We start from the raw sequence: 26625 nt of genomic DNA on the forward strand, positions 1-26625 counted from the left end.
TCAGCATAATAACTGACTATAATACAAAGCCTGTATTTTCAATGTTCCCCAGTGTCCTTCAAACAGTCAAGCTTTTTTAGCATCAATTTATCAATGACTACCTCAGGGTCTGCTGTGATGTCTTATAGCTAGTGACTGGGAAAATATCACCAACATACTAGAAAAATATCCTCATATTGCCTCATCACATGTTTAGATAAAATGGGTAGAAAAATGTGAACTAAGTGGGCCATTTATTCAAATGACCACAGAGTCTTATTTCAAAAGAAATCAGACCTTAAGAAAAATAGGTTCCAAAAAAATTTAAGTTGAAATTAAGACACACAGCATTCATAATGTACCATTGACCACTAATGCTTGCTATCCCCTTCACATTGCCTTTGTTATTTGTGAAGAGAGAGAGAGTGAAAGTTTAAGAGACCTTTAATATTTTACAAGCTGGAAGGCATGTGGATGTGTGGGGGTATGTGCGGGGGTGTTTTTAAAGCCTTTTATTGAAGTTATATTTTTTACCTCTCACTCCCTTTCATAATAACGGACATTTTAAAAAAAACGGATGAAAGAAAAACCATAACAAATTCAAGCACTCTGCCATAAGATTGTGAATTCCTGTAAGAATTGGACTTTAGAAAGATGACATTTAGTATCATACTGGAAACCCAAAGATAATCAATACGTATCTGAAGAGAATGAAAGTGATGAAGAAATAATCTACACATGATGTTATTCTGATACACTTTTCAAGGCAATATAATTTATGCAGAAGTTCTCACTATCCAGATCTACCGATGATACTGAATATTTGCATAAATTTGATAAGGCAGAGGTTGTTGCCCCTATTTCTACTGTCTTAGAAATACATCCAAGTATAGTTAGCGTGTGTTCCTCGTTGTGCTTGTTGCTACAAAAATCCACATGGAAGAAAGGGAGAGAAAGCACGCAACTCGCAAACTTACTTGGGTTCTGCACAAGTTTCATGGTGCTTTACTTTGATTCCATATCAAATGAACAAATGAGAGTGAGCCAGAGCTGGCAACAGCACCTCTTTGTAATGTTCACCCTCTCACACTTGTCTCCAAAGTATTTCATTCCAAATCCCATAACTTACTAGATTTCCATCTTCCATTACTCTAATTAAAAGCTCTGCTCCAATGTCACATTAAGGCATGGAAATCACCTAGGTTCTCAAAGGCTGTGGCAACAGTGTGAAAATTCTGGCAGGTCCAACACAAGCCTGAGTGGTTTCAGGTATAGCTCAGCAATGAACTTTATGTCTTTTTTTCTGAGAATCATCCTACTTTGACTACAAAAAGCTTGTGGTCAGGTTAACCGTGGGAATAGTGGTATTTTTCTGACACAACAATTCATGCAGACTGTCAAATCTATACAAATATTCAGTATCCAATGGCACTGGCCTGGTCAAGCTGTACTGATACCTTTTTATAGTTGTTTTCAGTCATGTCTGACTGAATAGATCTGGATGATGAGAACTTGCACATAAATTATACTGCCTTGAGAAGTATATCAATTTAACAGCATTTGGAGATCATTTCTTCATCGCTGTAATCTTCATCAAATATTTACTGATTATCTTTCGGATTCCTAGTAGGATACTAAATGTTGTCATCTTTCTAAAGTCTGAGAGTAGAGGGGTCATACAACCTGTGTCAGTAGAAGCAGTATCCACACTAACAAACTATCACAACTTCTTGAAGAATTGTTCCAATTATCCTTCTTGATTTCCCTATCTATGGCTGTTTATCATATATTCAAAGTTGAAAGAAAGGAACTTAAAGACGTGTTTCCATCAACTCTTGACTTCTACACAATTTCCAACAACTCTTGCGTCCATCTATACAGCTACAATTCATCTACTTGCTGTTGTTAGTAATATCCTTCACCCTCACAAAAACACTCTGGATCAGTTTTCTTTGTACCCTTTTTTTCAAAATCCTCCCTTTTGTGAGGGCCACCTTCTCCCACCTATCCAAAAGCAAACATTCACTGTATCCTTTCAAAATATCCTTTAAAACTTCTATGTGAGGCAATGCACTTACCATAACTAACAAAACCATTCAGAATTGTAGCTCTTGCTACATGTACTTAGCAGCATTTATACTCAGAGTACAAAGTCTCTAAGGATAGTATTTTTGTGATCAGTTTTGCACCCAGCTAGAGAAGTGACTTGCACATATACATATTAGATTTTTTAAAAGATAAACAAACAGATAGATATGCCAAATATCAGTGGAGACTTTTAAAAATCTGTAAAGAATAGTTTTAACCCACTGCATTTATCATCCATTTATTCTAATAAATGAAAGGGGAAAGAAAGTTCTTATGGTTAGTAAAAATTGTTAATATAGGAGAGAAGGGGGTCCTGAAACTGTAATGGAAAGTCATTCAATTAAAGCAGGAGGAAAAGGAACATGGACAGAACAAATAGCTGATATGATGCTCTGATTTAGTCCTTGTGGAATTTTTCACACAAATACCATTGGTTCCATTATATCTAGTGTCTGAGGAGGCCTAAGCACTCTACTTTTAGTACTGACTGGCATTAAGGAGATCCAGAATCTAATCTTGGTTCTACTAGCAACTAGGTAACCCTGGGCAAGTCACCTGAGTTCTTCGGGCCGCAAGTTACTCATCTATAAAAGAAGGGGATTAGATCAAAATGTTACTATAATTCCATGTAACAGATGGTAAAGAAAGCATAAAGACAATCAAGCATGAAAAATGATAAGAACCATGGTATAATTTGCCATTTTAATTCCATTATTTGAAATCGCATACTAGGAAACGATAAGGAAATCATGAGTGTTACACGTATTAGCCAAAAGAAAACATAAGTTAACTTTGGTCCCTCAAAACTCTAGAATCTAATTGATATGAAGTATGAGTGGATAGGAATGGAGAGATGGAGCATGATAAATATAACAATTCTAATGTATGGCATTGCTATATCTTACACTAAGATTTTATCTTGATGAAGTAATCTTTTCAAATAAGATTTCTTTTATCTACATAACTATTCACAATTCAAATTAACTCCTTAACCTGAGAAATTCTCTCTATATGCTTGTAATTAAAAGTTGTTAGGTTATTTCTATTATAAACCCTAAACTTAATTCTAATGCTCAAGGTATTTCTCACTGTAAAAATTATGATTCCAAAATATAATTCCAAAGCAGGAGATAATTTTTTAAAAAAAGCAAAATGCATTGGTATTGTATTTTATCCTCAAGATCTAAACTGTACCAGTTTCCTTGGCTCTTCCTGTGCTAGAAGAAGGGCAGAGAGGGGAATCTATAAATTTAAATGTTATTCAGAAATGTAACAAGTATACAGGATAAGCTCGATATAAAGAGACCATATAATTTGTCTCTTTTATATGATAGTTTCTACTTCCTCCTGGCTCTAATTTCTACTGGGCTGTGAAGATTATTAGCATATTACCAGAAATCAGACCCTTGGTTTCTAATCATTCTTTTGTTGGTGGAGGTGAGCAATAACCACTCGAGTTCTTTGTCTCTCTTCCCTTAGGATTTCTTATCAAAAAGATCCAGAACAAGGCCTCCTACTTTCTGAACAGGTCTTCACTACTCAGTACCTTAGAAAAAAGTAAGACCCATCATGTAGCTGGAGTGTAGCAAATCTACCCACTGCCTGATGGACTAGAGGTGCAGAGATGGTCAATATGGGAATTTGTTTTGCTTAACTAGGAGTATTTGTCATTGTACTATAACTGTTATAGTACTATTTTACTATAAGGGTTTTGTTTTTCAGGGATGGGGCAAGGTGGAAAAAGGGAGAGAAAATAAATGTTTGTTAATTGAATAAAAGTTAAATTTTAAAATGTTAAATGTTATGTAGACAATCTAAGACTGTTTCACCTGCTATAAAGTCAAGGTTGAGATGTTCTAATCAAACTCTTCTGTCAGTACTCATTGGTAAAAGCTCTATAACCTTGCCCTGAGATATCTCGAGGAAGAGCAATCATTTGTAAATATCCCTTCCCCAATTCCCAGAAGAAAATGAGGTCCTAGCCCAGAAGGGTAGTATATGTTTATAGTCTCTACTCCTGGAGATGCTGGTGTCTGTTATCACTTGGGCTCAGAATTCTGTGCTAAAGGAAAACAAATACCAATCAGATGTTTGCACTAAATTTGGTACCAATATGGTGAGCTCCCAGGAGCAGGGGACCTCCAGGTTGCCTAAAAAGGCACAAAACAGCCCAGAACAGAAACAGTAGGTTAAAGCTCCTATGCTTATCAGTACTGGGATCCAGGTCATGAGTGGCCACTATATTTCCAGCCTAGGTGTGATAGGGGAAGTCCAGTCTCAAAACAAATAAACAAAGAAGCATGCAAGCAAACAAACAAACAAAGCAAAAGTGAGGTACTTGTATTTGAATTTAGTGGGACTGGGAGTTTATTGCAGTCTGATATAGCTCTAACCCACTATCAATGACCTTTAAAGACCAATTCAAACTCTACTCAGGAAGCATGGAAAGAGCACAGGAGAAACTTGGGTTCAAATCCCAACCCTGACAAATACAAGTTGTATAACTATGGCCAAGTGGCTTAAGCTTTCTAAGCTTCAATATCCTCATCCATAAAAGTGGAAGATAATGGGACCAGAAGTAAGGAAGGGAACATTTATTAGGTGGTGACTATGTGCCAGGCTCTGTGACATTCACTTTACAAATATTATCTCATTTCATCATCACAACAACCCTGGGGAGTAGGTGTTGTTATTCTTCTTATTTTACAGTTGAGGAAACTGAGGTAAATAAGGGATAGTGACTTGCCCATGGTCACACGGCCAATAAGTGTACGAGCCTGGATTTGAATTCAGGTCTTCCTAACTCCAGGTTGAGCATTCTGTGCACTGTACCACCTAACTTACCTTATTCATGGGGCTGTGGTAAGGATTAGAATTTCATATATATCTATATCTATATATATGTGTATGTATGTATATGTGTATATGTATGTATATACACATATATACATATACATGTATGTGTCTCTATATATAAAGTATTTTGCAAATCTTAAAAAGCTATATAAATGTCAGTTATTATCCTATTATTAGGAAAATCACTAATATGACAAATTCATGTAATACCCAAAGGTACAAAAAGGACATTTTAAAAACATTTTTAATTTGAAAAATTTAAAAACAAAATTTGTTCAGTCTTAAAAGTTACATAATATAGTACAAGGAGAAAGTCCTGGATATAGAGCTATGAAACTTGAGTCCAAAGCTCACCTCAAATAGGTGACATTAGGCAAGTCATTCAACCTTCCCTCGGACTCATTGTCCATATCACCTCAGAAGTCTCTGCCAGCTGTAGACCTATGATTCTTAAGATCTTTGTGTTGAAGTTTCTCCACTAAACCTCCTTTGATTTACAAAATCCATTCACATTCCAGAAAAGTCTACAAAAAATAAACAATACTGTGATGTTCCCTCATCCTTATATTGTTTTGCTGTTTGTCAAAACTGGACATGTTGGTCCTCATATCCATGAGGGTGCTGGCTCTGAATAGGTAGGCATCAGATTTGTTTATTTTATGTAGAACATCACAGAGGACTAAGTGGATTTCTACTGTAGAAATACTACCTGTGATCAATAAATGGCTTTTCCAATCCATTATCAAATCTTGTCATTTTTAACTTCACACCCCTAATACACATCTCCTTTCCATTCACTCAGCCATCATTATGATTCAGATAGTCATCAAGCATCTCTTGCCTAAACTATTACAATAGCTTCCTCACTGATCTACCTTCAGCTAGGTGGCACAGTGGGTAGAGTAATAGACCTGCAGTCAGGATAGCCCTGAGTTCAAATCTGGCCTCAGGCATTTACTAGCTGTGTGACCTTGGGCAGGTCACTTAACCTCTGCCTCAGTTTTCCTTCTGTAAAATAGTGATAATAAACACCTCCCCCCCAAGGTTGTTATGAGGGTAAAATGGGATATTTGTAAAACATCCAGCACACATGAACATGCTAAATAAATGCTAGTTATTATTATCATTACTGGTTTCTTCCCTGTCTAATCCTGCACAAGGCTACCAAAATACTCTTCCTAAATCACAAGTCTGACAAGATTACTTCCCTGCTCAAGGATCTTGAATGACTCCCCATTAACTCTGGGATAAAAATCACCCCTCAATTGGACATTCAAAGCTGTTCAATCTGGCTCCAATCTACCTTTTCAGACATTTCACATTGTTCTGGTTGACATATTCTATATTCTAGCCAAATTGGACTACTCACTATTCCCCAAACTCAGCATTCCATCTCCCCTGTCTCCATTCTTTTCTACAAGCCATTCTTCCCAAGTCTGAAATGCAATATAGCTTCACTTCAAGGATCAGCCAGAAGGCTACCACCCATGGTAAACCATCTACTGATATGCTCACTTTCCTCAAATTATTTTCTATTTATTGACTGTAAGCTCCTTGAGGTCAGAGGCATTGCTTCTCCTTCTTACCCACAAGCTGCTGCTGCTGCTGCTGCTGACTGAGTACACTTTAAATTCATATTATCTAATTACTACTGGCTTTCACTGCAGGAAAGAAATGCCTTTATTTCTCCCTAATTTACTCTCTATCACCGTACCTACAAAAGCTATTCCAAACCTTCTCTTATCTCCTCAAATCTAATACCTCCCACTCTCTTACTAGATCAGCTGTGGACCTCACCTTTTGTTTAATGAGAAAATTGAGGCTATTCAAGTCTCCCTTTACTGCATCTCAAAACTCCCTAACTTCATCCTCCACTTTCATCCTTTTCCCCTAGTCTTTGATGAGGCAAACCTTTTCCATGACAAGGCCAATCATGTATACATGGGCTTGATCCTAGTCCATCCCATCTTCTCCAGCAAATATTCCCTTTAATCTTCTTCCTTCTCTTGAATCTTTAGCTTTTCCCTATCTATTAGTTCCTTCCATACTCTTTTCAAACATACCCAAGCCTCCCCATCTTTAAAGTAACTGTCCTATAACTCTCCTCTCTTTTGCAGTCAAACTCCTAGGGAAAAAAAAGTCTACACTTTTCCTCCTGAATTCTTTACAATCCAGCTTTAACCTCATTCCTTAAGTAAAATTGATCCCTCCCAAGTTACCAACAATCTCTTAGTTATCAAGTCTGATGGTCTTTTATCACTCCTTGTCTCAAGCAGAGACCTAGATGCTACATTTGACACTGAACACCATCATCTCTTCCTGGATACTCTCTCCTCTCTAGGTTTTCAAGACCCTACTTCTTCCTGGCTCTCTCAAGCAAAGGCATCTGACCAATCTATCTCAGATTCTTTTGTTGGCCCATTATCCATCTCACATTCTCTAAAAAATGGGTGTTTTCCAATGCTTTGAGCCCTTTCCTATTCTCTCTATACATTCCTTCTTGGTGATATCAACAGCTCCCGGGAAGTTGTCATTTCTATACTAATGATTCCTAGATTTAAATATCCCCTCTGAACTTTTAGTCTCATACCAACTGCCTATTGAATATTTTAAACTGGATATCATTGGAGACTCAGCAAGTCCAAAACAACTCATTATCCTGCCCCCTCCCTCCCCCTCCAAAAAACACCCTAGTCTCTTCCAAACTTCCCTATTTCTGCCAAAGGCACGACCATTCTTCCACATCAACTAGGTTCATAATCTAGGTGTTATTCTCAACTCTACCTCACAACATTCTACCTCGCAACACATATCTAATCATTTGTTCAGTCTTGTCATTTCAACTCCATAGCATCTCTTACATCCAATCTTTTCTCCCTACTTACCAGCCACTGTTCATGCCCTCATCACCTCTTACCTAGATATTGCAAAGGCCTCTTTATGGGATTTCCTGCCTCAAGTCCCTCCCTACTCAAATATATCCTTCACACAGCTGCCAAAATGATTTTCCTTAATAAGAGGTCACTCCCCTCAAGAAACTCTAGTAGGCTACCTATTGCCTATAGGCTCAAATATAAACTCTTTCTGTTCAGCTTTTAAAATTCTTCACAATTTGGCCCCAATCTATCTCTTCAGCTTCACTGGGCATTACTACTCCACTTCCTGTACTCTGAGATCCAGCTAAAATGGCTTTCTTCTGTTCCTCACACACAATAGTCTATCTTCTATGTCCATTCATGGGCACTATCCATTTCCCATGCCTGGAGTGCACTCCCTCCTCACCTGTACTTTATAGAGCTCCTCTCCCCCTTCAAGACTCAGCTCATATACCACCTTCCCCATGAAACCTTTCCACATGCCATGCCATCACATACTAGTGCTCCTCCCTATCTTGTACCTTTATACTTTGTATTTATTTTCACATACTGTCTTTACACTTAATTTGGACATATGTGTATATGTACTTCTCCTCTCCTGTGAGTAAAATGCATCTTGAGAATAGATTGTTTCATTCTTTGTATCTGTCTCCCTAGCACCAAGCACAATACCTCAAACATTGTAGGCACTTAATAATGCCTGTGGCTTGATTCATTTTTGTCTATTTTCAGCACAGCACGCTATCTTGCTTCGAGGGGGGTGGGGTTGGGGAATTGGACTGAATCATGAACTTTCCATTACCACAACTTCCATTAAAAATATCTTGGACATCTCTAATTGCAACTATTCCACAGAATGAACCCAGATTCCAGAAGCAATCTATATAAAAACCAAACAAAAATATTTTTTAAAAATGTTGTCTAAGGTTATTTTTCTATAAACAAATGATTAGGGATTGTTATTGGGAAAACAAATCAATGACTCAGGCTGTGATGATGACTGTGGTGCATTTTTTTTAAACCACCCACTAGATAAATAAAAGCACTTGAGTGTTCAAAGACAGGAAGATTTTTTTCATGCTTGAGGCTACCAGCATGTGAAATTCCATGGAGGATTTTCGACTTATTAAAGAGTTTCAGAAAACTTAACTGTGAAAACCTGTCACCCAAGATGCAATATAAACCATTTAAACTGAAAAAGAGTGGGTTGAAGTGAGAATGCAAAATCAGGGTACAAATGTAAAAGTTAGAAAAATAAATCAACTTGAAAATCTTTTAAGAAAAAGGCAGCAGAATTTACATTTTTGCCTTACACTTCAAAAAAGCAATGTTCTTTTGGGCTTAAATTTAAAGTTGAGAATTCAAACAACAGAAGGGACTTCTCTCCTTCCTTATGTTTGGGCTGTAATACAAATCTCTGTGTATATATTATATATAAGCAGAGTGTATATAGAGTGTACACACACACACATACACACACACACATACACACACACACACACACACACACACACCCCAATTTGTTTTCCTCAAATAGAGGCTCCCTGAAAATGGCCAGATGGGCCTTACTCAGGTTCAGAGACCTATTGGGAGATATTTAAAACTAAACACATTCTCCACTTGTCAAATCACTTTGAAGGAGTGCTACATAAAAAGAATCCAAAATGAAGGAAGAAATAATTTACTCTTCCCTGGCCAGATGACATCTAGAGTATTATGTTCAGCTCTGAACACCACTTTTGAGGAACGGCATTAACAAATTGTTGTATATGGAGAGAAAGCGAACATAAAAGGATTCGGAAAGGATAGAAACCCATGCCCTAAGAGGAGACTGAAAGAACTGAGAGTAAAGAAGGAGTAGCAGGACAAGACTGAAAAAATATAATTGATATTATTATTATTATAACTAGCATTCACATGGCATTTTAAGATTTGTAAAACATTTTACAAATATAATCTCATTTTATCCTCACAACAACCCTGAGAGGCAGGTGCTATCATTATCCCCATCAGTGACTGGTCCAGAGTCACACTCCAAGTAAGTGTCTGAGGCTGAATTTGAACTTGTGTGGGTCTGATGTCTTCAAATAGCTCAAGGGTTGCCATGTTGAAAAGGGATTGACTAATCCTATCCTACTTAATCTCAAAAGGTAGAATTGTCCATTAGAATGTGAGCTTCTTGAGGGCAGGGACTTGTGTTTTTGCTTTTTTTTTTTTAAATCCCCAGAGATTAACACACAGCCTGGTACATAAGGAGCATTTAATAAATGCTTGGTGACTGGTTGCCTAACAAATAGGGCCAAAAGGTAGAAGTTGCGAAGAAGGTATAATATCAAAAAGAAATTCCTGATCATTTTTGTTCAGTCGTGTTTAGTTGTATCCAGCTCTTCAAGACCCCATTTTGGGATTTTCTTGGCAAAGATACTGGAATGGTTTGCCATTTCCTTTTCCAGCTCATTTTTACACATGAGTAAATGGAGGCAAACAGGATTAAGTAACTTGCCCAGGGCCACACAGCTAGTATGTATCTGAGGCCAGATTTGAACTCAGGAAAATGAATCTTACTGACTCCAGGCCCAGTGCTCTATTCATTATACAACCTAGCTGCCTAAAAATGCAATGGACTGTCTTTGATGATGTTGAGTTCCCTATTACTAGAGGCCTTTGAGGGAAGGCGAGATGATACCTGTCAGGATGTTCTGTTGGGGGTCCATCCTTCAAGCAAGTGTTAGATTAAATGACCTCTAAGGGCCCATTTATCTCCAAGATTTTGTCATTATAATAAAGATGCCACATTATCTCTGAATGAGATAAACAGAATCAGCAAATTCTTGAGCCTGTGAGAGTTAGGCTATTTTTTAAAGGAAAAGTCATTCTCTCAAGGAAGCAAACTCTAATAGGGTTTATTTTTTTCTTCTGCTTATCTCCAGTTAGAATTTGATATGTTCACTTTAACTTTTTATATCTTTACTGAGTTCAGAAACAAAAAAAAAAACCTCAATAGGATTTTAATTTAATTTTCCTCAAATTAAAAATTATTTTTGAACCTACCATTTTGAACATTTGTGTTAATAGGTGTTTTCAAGATCAAATTTCATTGTTTTTAAGCCTTGAATAAATAGGTAGAACCAATCAATTCTGAAAATAGGTCAGTTTTTTCACACATAGGCTTAATACATAGTGTTATGGATGAAAAGTCAGTAACCAGCAGTACATTTCACACTTTATGTAACAGACTAGTCCTCTGGCTTGCAGATAAGGTAGCTACTTACACAATCACAAAATTCTCAGCATGTTAGAGCTGGAAGAGATCCTAGAGATTACCTAATCCTAATTTTGCATTTGAAGAAATTAATGTTATAAAGTCAATCAGTGAGTCACAAATAAAATCATCCTCATTAGAAATCCAATGTTCTTTCCAGTAACCTATACCCCTTCCTCCCACCCACCATCCCAGGTATATTTAAATGTTTGTCTAATATCTCTTCTCTAAGTAAATGAACACTGTATGTAACAAAAGCTGATATTTACTTAGCACTTTGTATTTTGTTTGATCCTCACAACAACCCTGTTAGGTAAGTGACATTATTAACCCCATTTTATAGAAGAAACTGAGGCTGAGGTTAAATGACTTTCCCAGGGTCATACAGCTAGTTAAGTGTCTAAGACAAGATTCAAATTCAGGTCTTCCTGACTCTAAGTCCAGAGTTCTCTGCCCATTATACTCCTGGGTCTTTCAATACTAAATATAATAACAAGGCAAAGATCTGAATTAGTATATTAAATAATCACAGTGTTAGAAAGAACTTAAAAATCCATCTGGTTTAATCTTACACCTGAACAAGAATCTTTCCTTCAATATATTCCACAAATGGCCAGCCAACCTTGATAGAGGACCTCCATGAAGGGGGAGTTCACTACCTCCCAAAGGAGCCCATTCTACTTTTGGATAGCTTTAATTTTTAGGAAATTCTTGCCACATGAAGTCTAAATTTGTCCTGCTGCGTCCTTCACCCATTGTTTCTAGATCTGCCTTCCAGGATCAAGCAGAACAAAATGAATACCTATTATACATGTTCAATTGTTTTTCAGTTGTGTCTGACTTTTTAGGACCCCATTTAGGGTTTTCTTGGCAGAGATACTGGAGATGTTTGCCACTTCCTTCTCCAGATCATTTTACAGATAAGGAAACTGAGGCAAACAAGTGATTTGCCCAGGGTCTCACAGCTAGTAAGTGTCTGATGCCAGATTTGAACTCAAGAAGATAAGTCTTCTTGACTCCAGGCCTAGCACTCTATACACTGTGTCACCTAGCTGACCTCTATTACTGCACATGACAACCCTTCAAATACTTGAAGACAACTATCATAACCCCTAAAGTCTCCTTTTCTCCAGGCTAAACATTACTAAGTCCTTAAATAAATCTACATATGGCATATTTTGAGGTTGCCCCAATCTGGATGCTCATCAGCTTATCATCACCATCATCATCATCATCATCATCATCATCATCCTCAATTTCCTACCAGGTGATGATGCCCAGAACTGGACACTACTCCAAATATCATCCAACGAGGACAAAGTAGATTTCTTTATACTTTCAGTGTAGCTGAAGAGAGCATAGCTGTCTTCAGCTGCCATGTCACACTATTGATTCAAATTGAGTTTGAAGTCTACTAATGCGTCTAAATTTTTTTTCATATGAACTGTCTACAAACATTCCCATGTCTCTCTCCCATCCTCAAAAAACCCCAGCTTAATCTGCCCATCCCTACTAGCTGTCATCCAATAATTCTCCTCCCTTTGTGACTGAGATCTTGGAGAAGGTCATCTTCAACAGATGTTGCTACTTCCTTTGCTTTCTGCAGTCTGGCTTCTGCCTTCATTTAAATGAAACTGCTCTCTTCAAAGTTACCAATGGTCTCTCTTTTTTAAAAAATTGTTTTGTTTTGTTTTCTTTTTTGGGGGGGGGTAAGTGTCTGAGGCTGGATTTTAAGTCAGGTCTGGTGCTCTATCTACCTATCTACCTCTATCTACCACCTACTTGCCCCTCAATAGTCTCTTAATTGCCAAATTTAATGATCTTTTCCCAATTCTTATCCTTCTTGACCACTCTGTAGCCTTTAACACTGTTGAACATCTTCTTCTCCTTGATACTCTCTTCTCTCTAAGTTTTCCTGTCACTGCTTTGTCTTGGTTCTCCTCCTACCTATCTGACCCCTTCTCAGTCTCCTCTGCTCTCCTTTGATCTTCATCCAAGTCAGCCACTTACAATGAGTGTCCCCCAAAGGCTGTATCCTGAGTTCTCTTCTCCCTCCACTATTTCACTTGGTGATCTCATCAGCTTCCATAGATTCAATTATCATCTCTATGCTGAGGATTCTCAAATCTACTTATCCAGCCCTAACCTCTATGCTCACCTCCAAACTTGGACCTACAACTGCCTATTGAACACCTAAAACTGGATATCTTGTAGACATTTTAAATTCAACACATCTAAATGTGGACTCATTATCTTTCCCCCAAAACACCCTCCCCTCTTCTTAATTTCCTTATAATTGTACAGGGCACCAGAATCCTGCCAGTCACTCAGGCTCATAACTTAGACAGCATCCTCAACTGATTCTTTACTCTCTCTCACTGCCCATATTAAATCTATTGACAAGGTCTGTCAGTTTTACCTTCCTAAAATCTTCCACATATACCCCCTTTTTTCTTCTGATACTCACCATCCTGGTGCAGGTCCCTATCACCTTATACCTGGGCTACTATAACAGCTTGCTGGTTGGTCTGCCTGCCACAGGTCTTTCCCTACTGTAGTCCATCTTTCTCTCAGCTGTCAAAATGATCTTACTAAAGCACAGTTCTGACCATGTCACCTCCACTCCCTTTTCCCACAATATGTTGCATTATTTCCCTATCTCCTCAAGGATCCTCTGCCCATAATAACTTGGCACCCCCAGACACACCCCTTTCTAGTTTTCTTACACTTTAAACCTCCTCCCAATCTCTCCCCATCCTCCATTACCAAATACTTGTGAAGCTACTCTCTTTGTTCTCCCTCAAACAAAACACTCCATCTATTGACTCCAGGCATTTTCCCTGGCTGCTCATACGTCTGGAATGATCTCCATGGCTTCCCTGGCTTCCTTCAAATCCCAGATAAAATTCAACTTTCAACTGGAAGAATCCTCTTTAATTCTAATGCCTTTCGTGTATTGCTTATCTCATCATGTATATAGCTTATTTATACATGCATGTTGTCTCCTCCATTAGAATGTGGGCTCCTTGAGAGCAGGAATTGTTTTCTGCCTTTCTTAGTATTTCCAGCTTTTAACCTAGTGCCTGACATATATGTAGTTACATAATAAATTTAATGGCTGACTGATTGTCTGGACATCTCTGCCATCCCATCTGTGAAGGCGATTTTTTTTAATCTAAATGTGGAATTTTAAACCCTTAATAAATATCACCGTGCTCAATTCCTTATGTCAGTCTCATCTGTTGAGAACTTATAAATATGAACTCCAGAATACAAAGTGTTAGCTATCCCTCCCAGTTTTTGTCCTCTACAAATATGACAAACATACGAAGCATATCTTCATACCAGTCCTTTTACAAAGGTCAATCAGCAGAGGGCCAAAGATAGATGAATGCTGCATACCACCAGAGCTGTCTCCAAAATGTCTGCTGCATTCCATGTCTTTTTGTCATACTAATAATACTGACAGAACATTGACATCAAAAATATTGGCCTTTGCATCTGACAATAGTTTGGAGCCATGAAAAGAGTTTTGCAATTTCCTAAAGGCAATGAAGCCCACGCTCCTCCTCCTGTTTAATTACAGGTCCAAGTTGTAGTTCATTTGTATTGTCTAGCCAGATAAACATACTGATGGAGAATCTGTATAAGTGGCCTATCCAACCACATATTATACTCCAGGAAATAAACATTCCTACTATCGTGCCTCTTTCACTTGGATTCTGCCCTGGACCTCCTTCACCACAGTGGCAAAGACTTCGGCAAGCATGTCTCCCTGTTGCATGTTTCATGTGGTGTTTATGATTCAGATTTGTTGAACAAAGTTCTCTTTCTTGTGATATATTTTAAGGAATTTGTATGATTTTGATATATTGGCAAGAGATACCCTGTTGGAACAGATCATTTCACTGCACTGAATGAGAATTTTGTAATCCACAAACAACAGGCACAGTAGGATTCTCTATTCTCTTCTCTTTTTAGTCAACTGTACAATGGTAAAGCTATAATCTACTATGGAAGGTCACTTGGGAATGGTTGCCCTTTACCTATTATTATCCTCATTAAGGATATATTATGTGTGTGTATGTGTATATACATATATATATATATATATGCATGTATATATGATTCTCATAAAAAATTTAAACCGATTAGATCTTTTCCCCTTTTCTTTTTTTCCCTGGGGAGAAAAGTCTTCCTTAGACTTCCAGATCAGAATGCAGCCAGAGAAAAGGGAAAAGAAAAAGAAAAAGTATTCCTCTTGCCTTCCAGGAGCAGAAAATGGCATCTTGTAGGGGAAGCGCATGATAATGGTTGCCAGCGTGAGCCTAAGAGGGGAGTTTCAATTCTTGAATTCCTTCTGCCTTTTCTGAGCAAGGAGTAGACACTACTGTTCCTGAAAATAAATGTTTCCATCCTTCAGCGATTACCTCGTGGATAATCCTGAGTTTGACAGTTCACGGATTTGAGAGCTGAGTACTAGCCTCCCCAAGGGAGAAGTTTTTCTTAACAGTGAACTTCTCAGAGGAAAAGAGGATCATTCCCAGAGCACTGCTTGACAGCTGAAGGACTGAACTTGCTATGAACAGATCTGGACCTTTCTAACCTTCTAAGATATTGCAGCCTAGATCTAGGGTCTTAAAGTTACAGAGGACATGAAGAGGTTGTTTCTGTAAGGACTTGTGGGTCCTCTGAGATTTATGCATTTTTTATGGTTAATATGACAAAAGCTATCCCATATCTGATACTCATATTGTATACTGAGTGCTTTTGTGAGAAAAAAAGATCTGATTATTCACATTTGGGGTGACCTAAACCTAGGCCATACTTAAGTATTATTCATATTTCCTCAGAGTTTCATTCTGAACAAGACATAAAACAAAAACAAAAGCTGAATCCCCAGTATTGAATGTGATCCACATGAGCTCTCAAAGTCTTTGGACAGGTAGGCCACAGGCATCGCTCAGATCATTGAGAGTTAGTTTCCTTTAAAAAAATCAATTTCTACTTATTTCTCTGTCTTTTTACAATTTTTTTTAAATTTTATTTTCCTAATTATCATATATTCTGCAGTTAGAGTGTAACTATTTGAGAAGGGCCATATCTATTTAGTGTCTTGTTTCTACCTCAAAATACCTAGTCCATTGCTTTCTTTTATGGTTAAATGCCTTATTTAAAATTGAATTTGAGCATCAGTGCAAATTTACCTTACTTGGTAATAATTTGTATTTAAATGAAATTATTTTAATGCTTACAGAATCATAACTTTTCAGTAACTTCTTCTAAATCCCCATCAGGATTATTGTTTGTCCATTCATTCTCATTCACTTTTCCCCTTACACAGTTACAATTACTTTGCTCTCTTCTCTTCTGGTTCTGTTTTTTCCCATCTAAAGTATTTCATAAAGATCTTTCCATAATTATTTATGTTCTTGGTATTTGTTGGCATCCACCTACTAGAAATTTCAAACTAGATATTCCATAGACATCTCAAGCTAAACATGCCTTAAAAAGAACTCATTATCTTTCCCCTCAAACCAAACCCTCTCTACAATTTCCCTGTGTCATTTTAGGGTGCCACCATCTTTCCATTGCCCCAGGTTTGAAACTTAAACCTTGTCCTCACTCACCCTAACCCTAAACACAGTTGCCAAATCTCACCATTTCTATCTTCATAACATTTCTCCTATCCATTCTCTCCTGACTACTCATATATCCACCACCTTAGTTCATGCCTTCATCACTTTTACCCTGGACTATTGGAAACATCTAATTATTTTCCCTGCCTCAAGACTCCCCCATTCCAATTCATTCTCTATAGAGCTGTCAAAAAATGATTTTCCCTAAGTAAAGGTAGAAACATAAATAAACTTCATCAATAAATAGCAATCAACTTCAGTGACTACACATATTGCCTCTAGAATGAACTACAAAGTGCTGTTTGGCTTTAACTGTCCTTCACAACTTGGCCCCAACATATCCAAAGACATGAGTTCAAATTTAGCCTCAGACACTTATAAATATGTGACCCTGGACAAGTCACTTAACCTATATCTGCCTCAGTTTTCCCATCTACTGATGAGAAGGTAGAACTCAATGACCTCCAAGGTTCCTTCTAGTTCTAAATCTGGATTTCTCTTTGTGCTTCACGCAGAGCACTCCATATCCCATCTCTTCATCTTTGTCCATGGTTGGAATGTATTCTCTTCTCACAGAATTCCTCTTTACCTTCACAACTCAATTCAAGGCTTATCTTCTTCACAAAATCTTTTCTGATTTCCCCCAACTCTTAGTGCCTTTTCTCCTTAAATATCTTGTAAGAGGTGATTCAAAAGCTCATTGTAGTTTTAAGCTTTAATAACTTCAGAGCTATAAAGGCTACACACTTACAAAAGAATCATTTAAAAGTTTAATTATTTAAATTGCTTTTACACTTAATAAGTCTTGTGAATTTTGAAGAATAAGATTTTAATTTTAATGAGATAGAACATGCTATCATTGCATTGCACATGAGACAGTTTCAGGATCACACCTTCTCACACAGGTGGCTCTTTTGAGGGAATCCTTTTGCTTGGCTACGTTGGTCACCTCATTTAAGTCAGCTACACTCTTTCTTGTGGGGCTACATCAAACTGTCATGTATGCACCCAAACTTCATTCTTGGGAAGACCTCAAGGCTAGAATTGTAAATGCAATCCTTTCATTCACTGAGCTATAGCTAATGAAAGTTTTTACAAGATTGGAAAATTGACTAGAGTGATGAGTGATGAGCACAAGATGATGGTGATGAGGAACTTTAATAAACATCAATGTTATAAAAAGTGAAATATTTTGTAAGTTTGTAGCATTTATACTTCTGAGGCATTGGAGCTTGAAAACTGCACTAAGACTTTTGAGACACTTAGTATTAAATACTTTTTATTCTGTATATACTTAGATATGTACAGAGTGTTTCCTCCAACTGAATTAACTTCTTAGGGGACGGAGCAGGGGCTGTTTTATTTTTTTGTTCTCATATCGCTGGTGCCTAGCACATAATAGGTGCTTTATAATAAATGTTTGAATGATTGATTGATTAATGATCCATTAACATTCCGTGATCATTTAGCTATCCCCTTACTGTTGAATATTTAGGTCATTTTCTTTCTTTTTGTTTTGGAGGGGATTTTTGACAGTTATATATAATGTCACTATGAAAACTTTGAACATAAAGGACTTTCTTGTGTGGTCATGTAAAACTCTTGTGAATGCCTAAAAACCTTGTTCTTTGATCTTAAGGTGAAGATTACAAACACAATCCTTTTATTTTATATTCCCAATAATGGAATTACTGGGTGAAAAAGTATGATTATCTTAGTAACTTTTACTGCATATTACACTGCTTTATGCTCAATAAATATTGCTGTGTATTGCCAATAAACTTGAAAAAATGTTATATATACAGAAAGTAGACTTTTGAATCAGTAGTTGTTGATGATCTCTATGTCACCTTTTTCGGTATTAATAAGATCTGAGATTTTTTTTCCATGTCTTCTTTATACACTTTGTGAATCAATCTCCCAATGATACTGTAACTGTGTAACTTCCAGCAAGGATGCTGGAACAACGAACACAACATATATTAACAATATGAGGTTTGCTATGATGACTGCAGGAAGAGTGTGGAATCTAGGTCTGAAGTGAACATGTAGTGAATGGAGTGGCAGAAGCCAAATAGCCACCCTATGCACACTTAGCCTAATCAGGTTATTTCCCCCATCTTTGTATTCTTTAGTATCATTTCTACCTCCTCTTCTATAAGCCCATCCAAGACTGTGATGTTACTGAGTCCAAGTGTGGTGGCTTCCCTATCTTTGGTGGTAAAAAATTTGTTACAAAAATGTTTACAAATCTTTTCCATTTTTCTTGTTTGTTCTCTTATTTTTGTCCTTGAATGCCTTCTAGATGCTTGTTCAGTTGATCTTTTCACCAAGCTTCCTTTTCATTGGTTTTACCTCCTCTATTTCTCTCTGTTTTAGGGTTCTTTAGAAAGAAATTCATTCATGGATCTTATTTTTAGCTAACTGATAGTTTGGCACAACAGTGATTATGTGAAATCTTAAGCTACCTTTTCAATTTCTATGAACCACAAAAAAAGCACCAGGTCACCAAAGAAAAATTTTAAAGAATAAGAGAATGTTTAATTTATAACCAGAAAATCACTTAGTTATAATAGGAATAAACTGAATTCAATTAAGGAAGTTAGTGAATATTGTACTTCTGACCACTTCTCAATTATACCATTGTTACACAGTGGTATAAAATTACATTGTGGTGTTTATTTACTTGTTTGAAAAGAACTAAAATCTTAAAAACAAAACCCCAAAGAAATAGAAGACTATAAACCTTGTACTTTTCTAACTAGCATAAATGTGATCTCAAGTAGGCTCAAAGATTACATCTAAGTATTTAGCATTTCAAGCATTCCCAAACTATTAAAAGTACCTAAAGGATGGAATTCAACGTGTTTGAAAATTCTGAAAGGGATTAAGAGCATATACATATCACCCCTTGAAAAGTCAGTTTAAAGTGGCTCAGCCAATATAGCTAGAAGCCCATTAAAATATTGTCAACCATAAAGAATTCATATTTAAATTCCATTCACAAGTATTAATGCTGGAGGCATAAGAAATGAAGTCTAAGTTAAGTAAAAGCATCCCCAAGAGGGTTTAAGAATAGTTTAAAAGGCAAAGAATATTTCACAAACTACTTTGCAAAGCCCTTGATTTAAATTTAAGTTGCATTATTAATCCTTATATACAACATGGAATAGTTGTCAGCTATTGGCTAAAGAGTATCATAGCTCATGTCTCTTTTTAATTATTTGCTGCAGAAGCATCTGTTACCTACTTTAAAGGAATAAAATTCTAAGCATGCCTTTTCAAATACTCAGAATTATAAACTGTTAAATCTAAAAAAGGGGGCTCAGAGATTGTCTTACCTTACTAACTCATTTTACAGATGCTGAAACAGAAAACTTGAGAAATGAAATAAATTGTTCAAGCTCATGCAGCAAATTAGTGGCAGGATCAAGATTTTACTTATTTCACTTGATTATAGTTGAAAATGCCAACAAAAGATATTATCCCTTGATGCAAATATTAACATTAATGGGAATTCTTTAACGCATCCCTCTGAAGCACTAGTTTTACTTATTTCAACAATTTAATAGAACTCCATGTCCAGAATGATTTACTGCTATTTTTGCTTGATACTAGGATTTTTAAAAATGGCAGAGGGTCATGTCTATATCTGAAGTGGGTAAACACATGCACTCTCACATATTTCAAGTAGTCTCACTAATACCAGAGGATATTCCTCTGTCAGAATACATCTTCACATTTTCAAAATATTAACATTAAAATGAATAGGATACCACTGGTCATCAGAAAAACTTTTCAGGAAGGAAACTTACTTAGACTGCTTAACTGTCGTATGATAGCTGCCAGGGTACTATTGGTTACACATTCCAGTTCACTGGAAATCCCTTCTGGTAGCGCTCCTCGGCAGAGATGCCTGGGTTCAATGTTCCGCTTGACTAAAGGCATGGTTTACAATCTGCAATTTTAAAATGACATTTATGAACAACACTTACATTCACATCTTAACAAGCTAAGAATTATGGTACACTAGAAAATGATAAGCCTCTTAGAGCTAGGTGTTACCATATCATATCCAAAGTGCTAGGTAGGCCCAGGCTTAACTTGATAATATGATGATAATGTCTAAGCTCAGGATTGATTTTTTAAAAATACTTACACAGTACATTATAGTCATCAAGTACCATAAATCAGGAAATTTGATCCTTACAAGAACTCTGTGAGGAAATTAGTTGATATATGAGGAGAGGAGTGAAGGAGGGGAGAAAGAAAGGATAGGGCAACAGAGGTTGATAGACATAGACAAGGGGGGGAGGGAGAGAGGAGGGAGGAGAGAAAAAGAGAGAGAGAGAGAGAGAGAGAGAGAGAGAGAGAGAGAGAGAGAGAGTCAGAGTTCAAAATGGACATTTCTCATTTAGAGTCCAATGCTCTTTGTACTGGAACATATTGATGATGATTGAATCTTCACTGGCGTTCCTAAGAAGAGAGCAGACGTCTAAGTGTACAAACAGAATTGGGCAAACAATTTTGAGAAGTCAAAGAATAAGGTAAACAATTTCTCTTCAACAAATATACTTCAACAGTATAGGTTTGTCACGAACCCCTTGAGCAGTCTGGCGAAGCCTATGGATGCTTTCTTGGAGTAATATTTTTAAATGCATAAAACAAAATACATAGGATTACAAAGGAAACCCAAGATTAGTGAAAATAAAGATGTAATTTTTTCCCCACCCGAGTTCCTGGACTCCCTGAAATCTATCCATTCATTAGGTTTCTGAAATCTATCCATCCCCAGAGTAAGAACTCCTTCTCTAAAGAAATGTGCTGCCCATCCCAATATGCCAGCACTGCTCCACTAAGAAACACATTGGTGAAATAGCCTGGAACATTTGATGGTGTGCTACAACTTCATTATGCAAACAATTTAATGATCCCCAGACTGGCAGCCCGATATCCTTCATTGGTAACACATTCTTAAAATACAGTTTCTATTGGATTACTTTAAGACCTAAAGTCAGAATAAACTAATATCTGTATATTTACAAATATTCCATTGAATTATCTATCTCGTGTTTCCGATATAAACCTCACCTCATGTTGGCTCACTATCTATTCCTTCTGCACTTCAAACCCAAACATAGTCAAGTGAGAATAATTACCGAAGTTATTGAATACTTGTAATTCTAACTACTCTTCTAACCTCAGATGAGACAAGTAACTTTAAGATAAGAGGAAATGTCTCACCCAATACCAAGAAATGGCAAAGATGTTTCTTAATGTATATGAAAAGGTAAAGAGAGCAAAAGGGGACAAAAAATTAAGGAAGCCGTAAAATACACAAGTTACAAAGGAAAGGTTTACAGAACTGCAAGCTAATATTTTTTTCTTGAAGACATGCTGTATGATAGAACGATGTGCTAACAAGATATATTAGAATTCCATATTTGAAAGTGGAGAAAACAAACCACTGTTAAAATATATGGCAAACTGGGAAATACAGGTGAGAAAAATGCTAAAAAACCCAATAGGATCAACTCCATGACAACTAGAAAAAGTGTTAAGTGGGATTTTAAAAACTTGAGGATAGCACACAAGAGAATAATTACAGAGAAGGGCATAAAGTAAATGCTAAAGGTTTATGAGCAGAGAGGGAAAACAGAGCAAAAGACTTCTATGGTTGATGGATACCAGCTAATAAACAAGAGACTAGGCTAGAGCTCTGAGCCTGAGGTCAAGAAGACCTGAGTTGAAATCTAGTCATAAACACTAGCTGTACAACCCTGGGCAAGTCATTTAACCTCTGTCTGCCTCAGTTTCCTTATCTATAAAGTGGAGATAACATCTACTTTGTAGGGTTGTTGTAGGATCAAATGAGAATAACCATAAAACACTTAGCACAGTGAGTGGTACACAGTAGGCACTATATAAATGATAGCTATTATTACGAAGAATGAATGGCTGAATTTATCAGCAATCAGTATGTCATGGTAGTCTCTGAAAATGGGTTTCCTATAAAATGTCTTTTATTTTTGAGTTTCTCAAGTGAGACAATGTATGAAAAGCACTTTGCAGACCTATAAGCATGATATAATATAAATCCCAACTGTTATCATTAGGGATACAGCCTAGACTTGTGATATCACTGGAACAAGGAAGTCCTAGATGAGGAAGCTCCTTGTACTAATTCAGGTAGTGATTACCATCTCTGCAATTTATAGCTTGACAAGTGACCTAAAGCACCGAGAGATCAACTGACTTGACCAAGGTTGCACACCCAGTATGTTCTAGGTACAGGACTGAATCCACATCTTCCTAGTTCTGAGGCCAGCTCTCCAACCACTGTGACAGCCTGCTACCATCATCATCATCATCGTCATCATTATCATCATCATCATTTTATAAACACAGGTATTGATATCATGGGAGTAGGAGATACAAGTTTTTAGAGAGGTATTGTTAAGAAAGCTGAGTACAGAATTATTTAGCACAATCTCTTCCTCTAACATCCACCACATCACTAACATCATCACATTTAACATTCACTTTCAGTGTTTTCCAAAATATTCATAAATTTAATAGATCCCACCTTCCTCATTACACCCTGCAACCCATCTGTCAATCCTATGACCAATACATCCTTTGTGCATAACTCTATTAAATATAAAGTTGTTTCCTGACCAATTGTTCCTTGGTAATATGTAACTGCCTAATCTTGCCCATTTTGCCCTGTCCATTACACTTTTAATAAACTGCAAATTCAGTTCTTCATAAACAGTGGTATATTGTATCATTCACAGCCATACATCACTACTGGAAGAATTCTGACAGTAAGATGGGTGTGTGTGTGTGTGTGTGAGAGTATGTGTGCAAGTGCATGTGTACATACACATACATATGTTTGAATACAGACTTGAGCCAGAAAAGTGATATAAAAGATATCATCAGAAAAATTAATGACTAGAAGAAGAAACGGACTCATCATTCAGTAAGAGCAAGAGATACCTGAAGGATGGGCCAAATGCTTCATTGGTACCCGTACAACATCAGAAGATGTGGAGATGGATATCTAGCATTTTGGTTGGACTGAATATGGTAGGATGCCTATGGACACAGCCAAGAAACACAGGAAATTAAGACATGGTTGGGTTGGGATCTACACTAATGAAGCTATTATGCACATCAATGAGCTCCTAGATTTCATCCAAGTTACTGGCACATAATGGGAGTCTCACTTAGATGCCTTTACCTGGCACAGAGATGACCCTGGGTGTAATCAAAGCTATGTGAATGCCATACAAGTTTTCCAGGCTCCACCAATCAGGAAAGGCTCTGAATAGAGGCTACTGATAGGCTAGTGTGGGTTATGTTACAAGCCTCGGTAAGTTCTGAGAGGCTTCTCTCTAGAAGGTTAGTCCCTAAGTGTTGAATTTCTTTTTTTCCCTTTCTTTTGTTTTTGTTTTTGCTTAAAGAGCACAATTGAGGAAAATCATTTACAAAAGACTTAATAAGGTGGGGGGGGAGTGTCATTAACAATGACAAGATCATGGAACTTTAAAGCACTAAATTAAATATTTTTCAAGCATATGTATATACATATCTGCTCTTTGGCTACTCTGTATATCTCTTCTCCCCTCCTTTATCAGGACTTAAAGCCCAGAATGGTGCCACCTTCTCTATTCCTTGAAAGGTTCCTGACAATGTCCAAGCACAGGGAAGATAAAAGTGTTCAATCAGTCAGGATATTTTTTATGCCTGTCTTTTCCAATCCTGTGAAAGAGGTTTCTGAGTTCCTTCTTTAAAATCCCTAATTAATCTGTTAATTGCTTTCTCAGCTTTCCAATTAAGTGTCAAATGCTCTGAGAGCTGTTATTTATTGTTTCCCAGTGGATTGATTTTTTTCTGATATTGAGCAGAATTTTGAATAAACTCAGGAAAAAGTTAAAGCAGAGACATGTTGGATCAGCCTTTTCTTTTGAAAAAATGCTTTTCTATGAGAAAAATAGCATAATTATTAACAAAAACCTATACCCACAAGGGTTCACTGAGTAGAGTAATTTATTGAGAGAAAAAGAAGACATCGGCTCAAATTTGATTTTATGAGACCTAGGCCATTGAAATCATAAGAAAAAATCATTTTCAAATTCTAAAAGGAAAAGCAATACTCTTTTAAAATAAATATTTAATTAACACTCACTATATTGTGCTATGGTTTATTACAGTAGGCATTAGTTAATTTATTCAAAAGCATTTATTAAATGTCTACTGTAAGGCTAATTTTTTAAAAAGCAGTTCCTGCCCTCAATAAACTTGAATTCTACTAAGGGTAGGGGGACAACTTTATACAAATAAATTCTGGGTAGATCATGAAAACCTTATCTGGAAAATGGCACCAAACCTGAGTTTTGAAACATTTTAAGGAGCTGAGGTGCAGAGGGAATATGTTCCAGGCATGGGAGACAGATTGTACAAAATAAATGACAAGTTTAGATGACAGCAAACAAGTTAGTTTTGCAAGAATATAGACTATGTGAAAGGGGGTTGCATGAAATAATTCTGTAATAATAAGCTAGAGACAAATTGAGAAAGCTTTTAAATGAAAAGCTGGAAAATATGTAATTTATCTTAGATACAACAATAAGCCATTGCAGATTGTTGAAATTTGAATGCCACGGCTGGGCATGATTTAGAAAAATTATCTTTACAGTCAAGTGAGGGATCATTTGGAAAACTGAGAGGTGGGAAACCAAGGAGAACAATTAGTAAACTCATGTAATAGTCGAGGTAAGAGGTGATGAGGAGTTGAACTGGGTAGTATTGGCTTTATGTGTGGAGAGAAAGGGATTGTGTGGAAGGAGAAATGACAAAATTGGATAAGGACAATTGATTGGACAAGAAGAGTGGGAGAAAGTGAAAAGTAAAGATTGACTCCAAGGCTGTAAACTTGGTTGAGTCGGAAAATGGTGGCACAGTAGAATAACAAGATCATAGATTTACAGCTAGAAGGGACCTCTGAGGTCATCTAGTATACATGCTGCCATATATACCCGAAAGGGAGTAAATAATGCCATCAGAGAAATGTATGCCAGGAAGAGAAGATAGCAAGGACAAGTAGTGACAGATGGCAAATCAGAGAAAGAAGGGAAGGTTTACCAGCATGTTGAGTAGCCTCCAGGTAGTGAACTAATGGGAGACCATGGACAGTAGCCACAGTATGAGCAAGTACAAATAAGTTTGTAATCTGCATCATTGGAAGAAAGATTCAAATTGATGAGATCATAGATACATTTGAGTAACATCAAGTTTTTCACAGAATTTCTGTACCTCCTCACCCTTATAACTGATATAGGTACATGACCTGTAATTATTTTCATGGTGGTATTTTGAAGATGTCTATCATGAGCCCTATAATGTCATAGGAACATAAGTCCCATTAAAAGATAGTTAAAACCCACTCCACCAACTCCTTTATTTACTTACTTTCAAGGTGAGGCTATGAGCCATCCTTGCACTTAGTAACATTTACTTTTCATTTTCTGGTTTTACTTTACAGCGAGATGTCAAGATTCATAGGATTTGGCTCCTTTGGTAAGATGTGAGCATTGGACAAGGAATTCGTATTCCAAGAACCAATAGTTAATGTTCATAGATTGCCTAAATTCTGAGATTTTTAACCCCCTCTGCCTCCTTTTTTGCTATTCTCTCACCATAACTGCAGAAGAGGAAGTAGACAGACCTAGAATAAGGACCATTTTATATTATCTTTGTTTCATGAATTGCCATGGCCAGAGAATCCATTAACTGTCAGTTTACTGATGATGAACAACTCCAAATTTAGTAAGACTAATCCTCAGGAAGCTAACCTAAGGAAAATGACTGTCACTGGGACCATATCCTCATAAATATTATGAGATTATATTTGTAAAGC

The 26625-nt window shown here is 36.9% G+C and overlaps 1 protein-coding gene across 1 annotated transcript in view; it reads right to left on the reverse strand.

Moving 5' to 3' along the window:
• WASF3 (WAS protein family member 3) overlaps positions 1 to 26625 on the reverse strand; it is a 179638-nt gene that overhangs the window by 31963 nt on the left and 121050 nt on the right. The window contains exon 3 of the mRNA XM_027877577.1: positions 20516 to 20658. Within this exon, the coding sequence (XP_027733378.1) occupies positions 20516 to 20648 (133 nt within the window). The 5' untranslated portion in view covers positions 20649 to 20658. The remainder of the gene's footprint in view (positions 1 to 20515; positions 20659 to 26625) is intronic.

Source organism: Vombatus ursinus, unplaced genomic scaffold (genome assembly GCF_900497805.2).
Source record: "Vombatus ursinus unplaced genomic scaffold, bare-nosed wombat genome assembly UNPS02014813.1, whole genome shotgun sequence".
NCBI lineage: Eukaryota > Metazoa > Chordata > Mammalia > Diprotodontia > Vombatidae > Vombatus > Vombatus ursinus.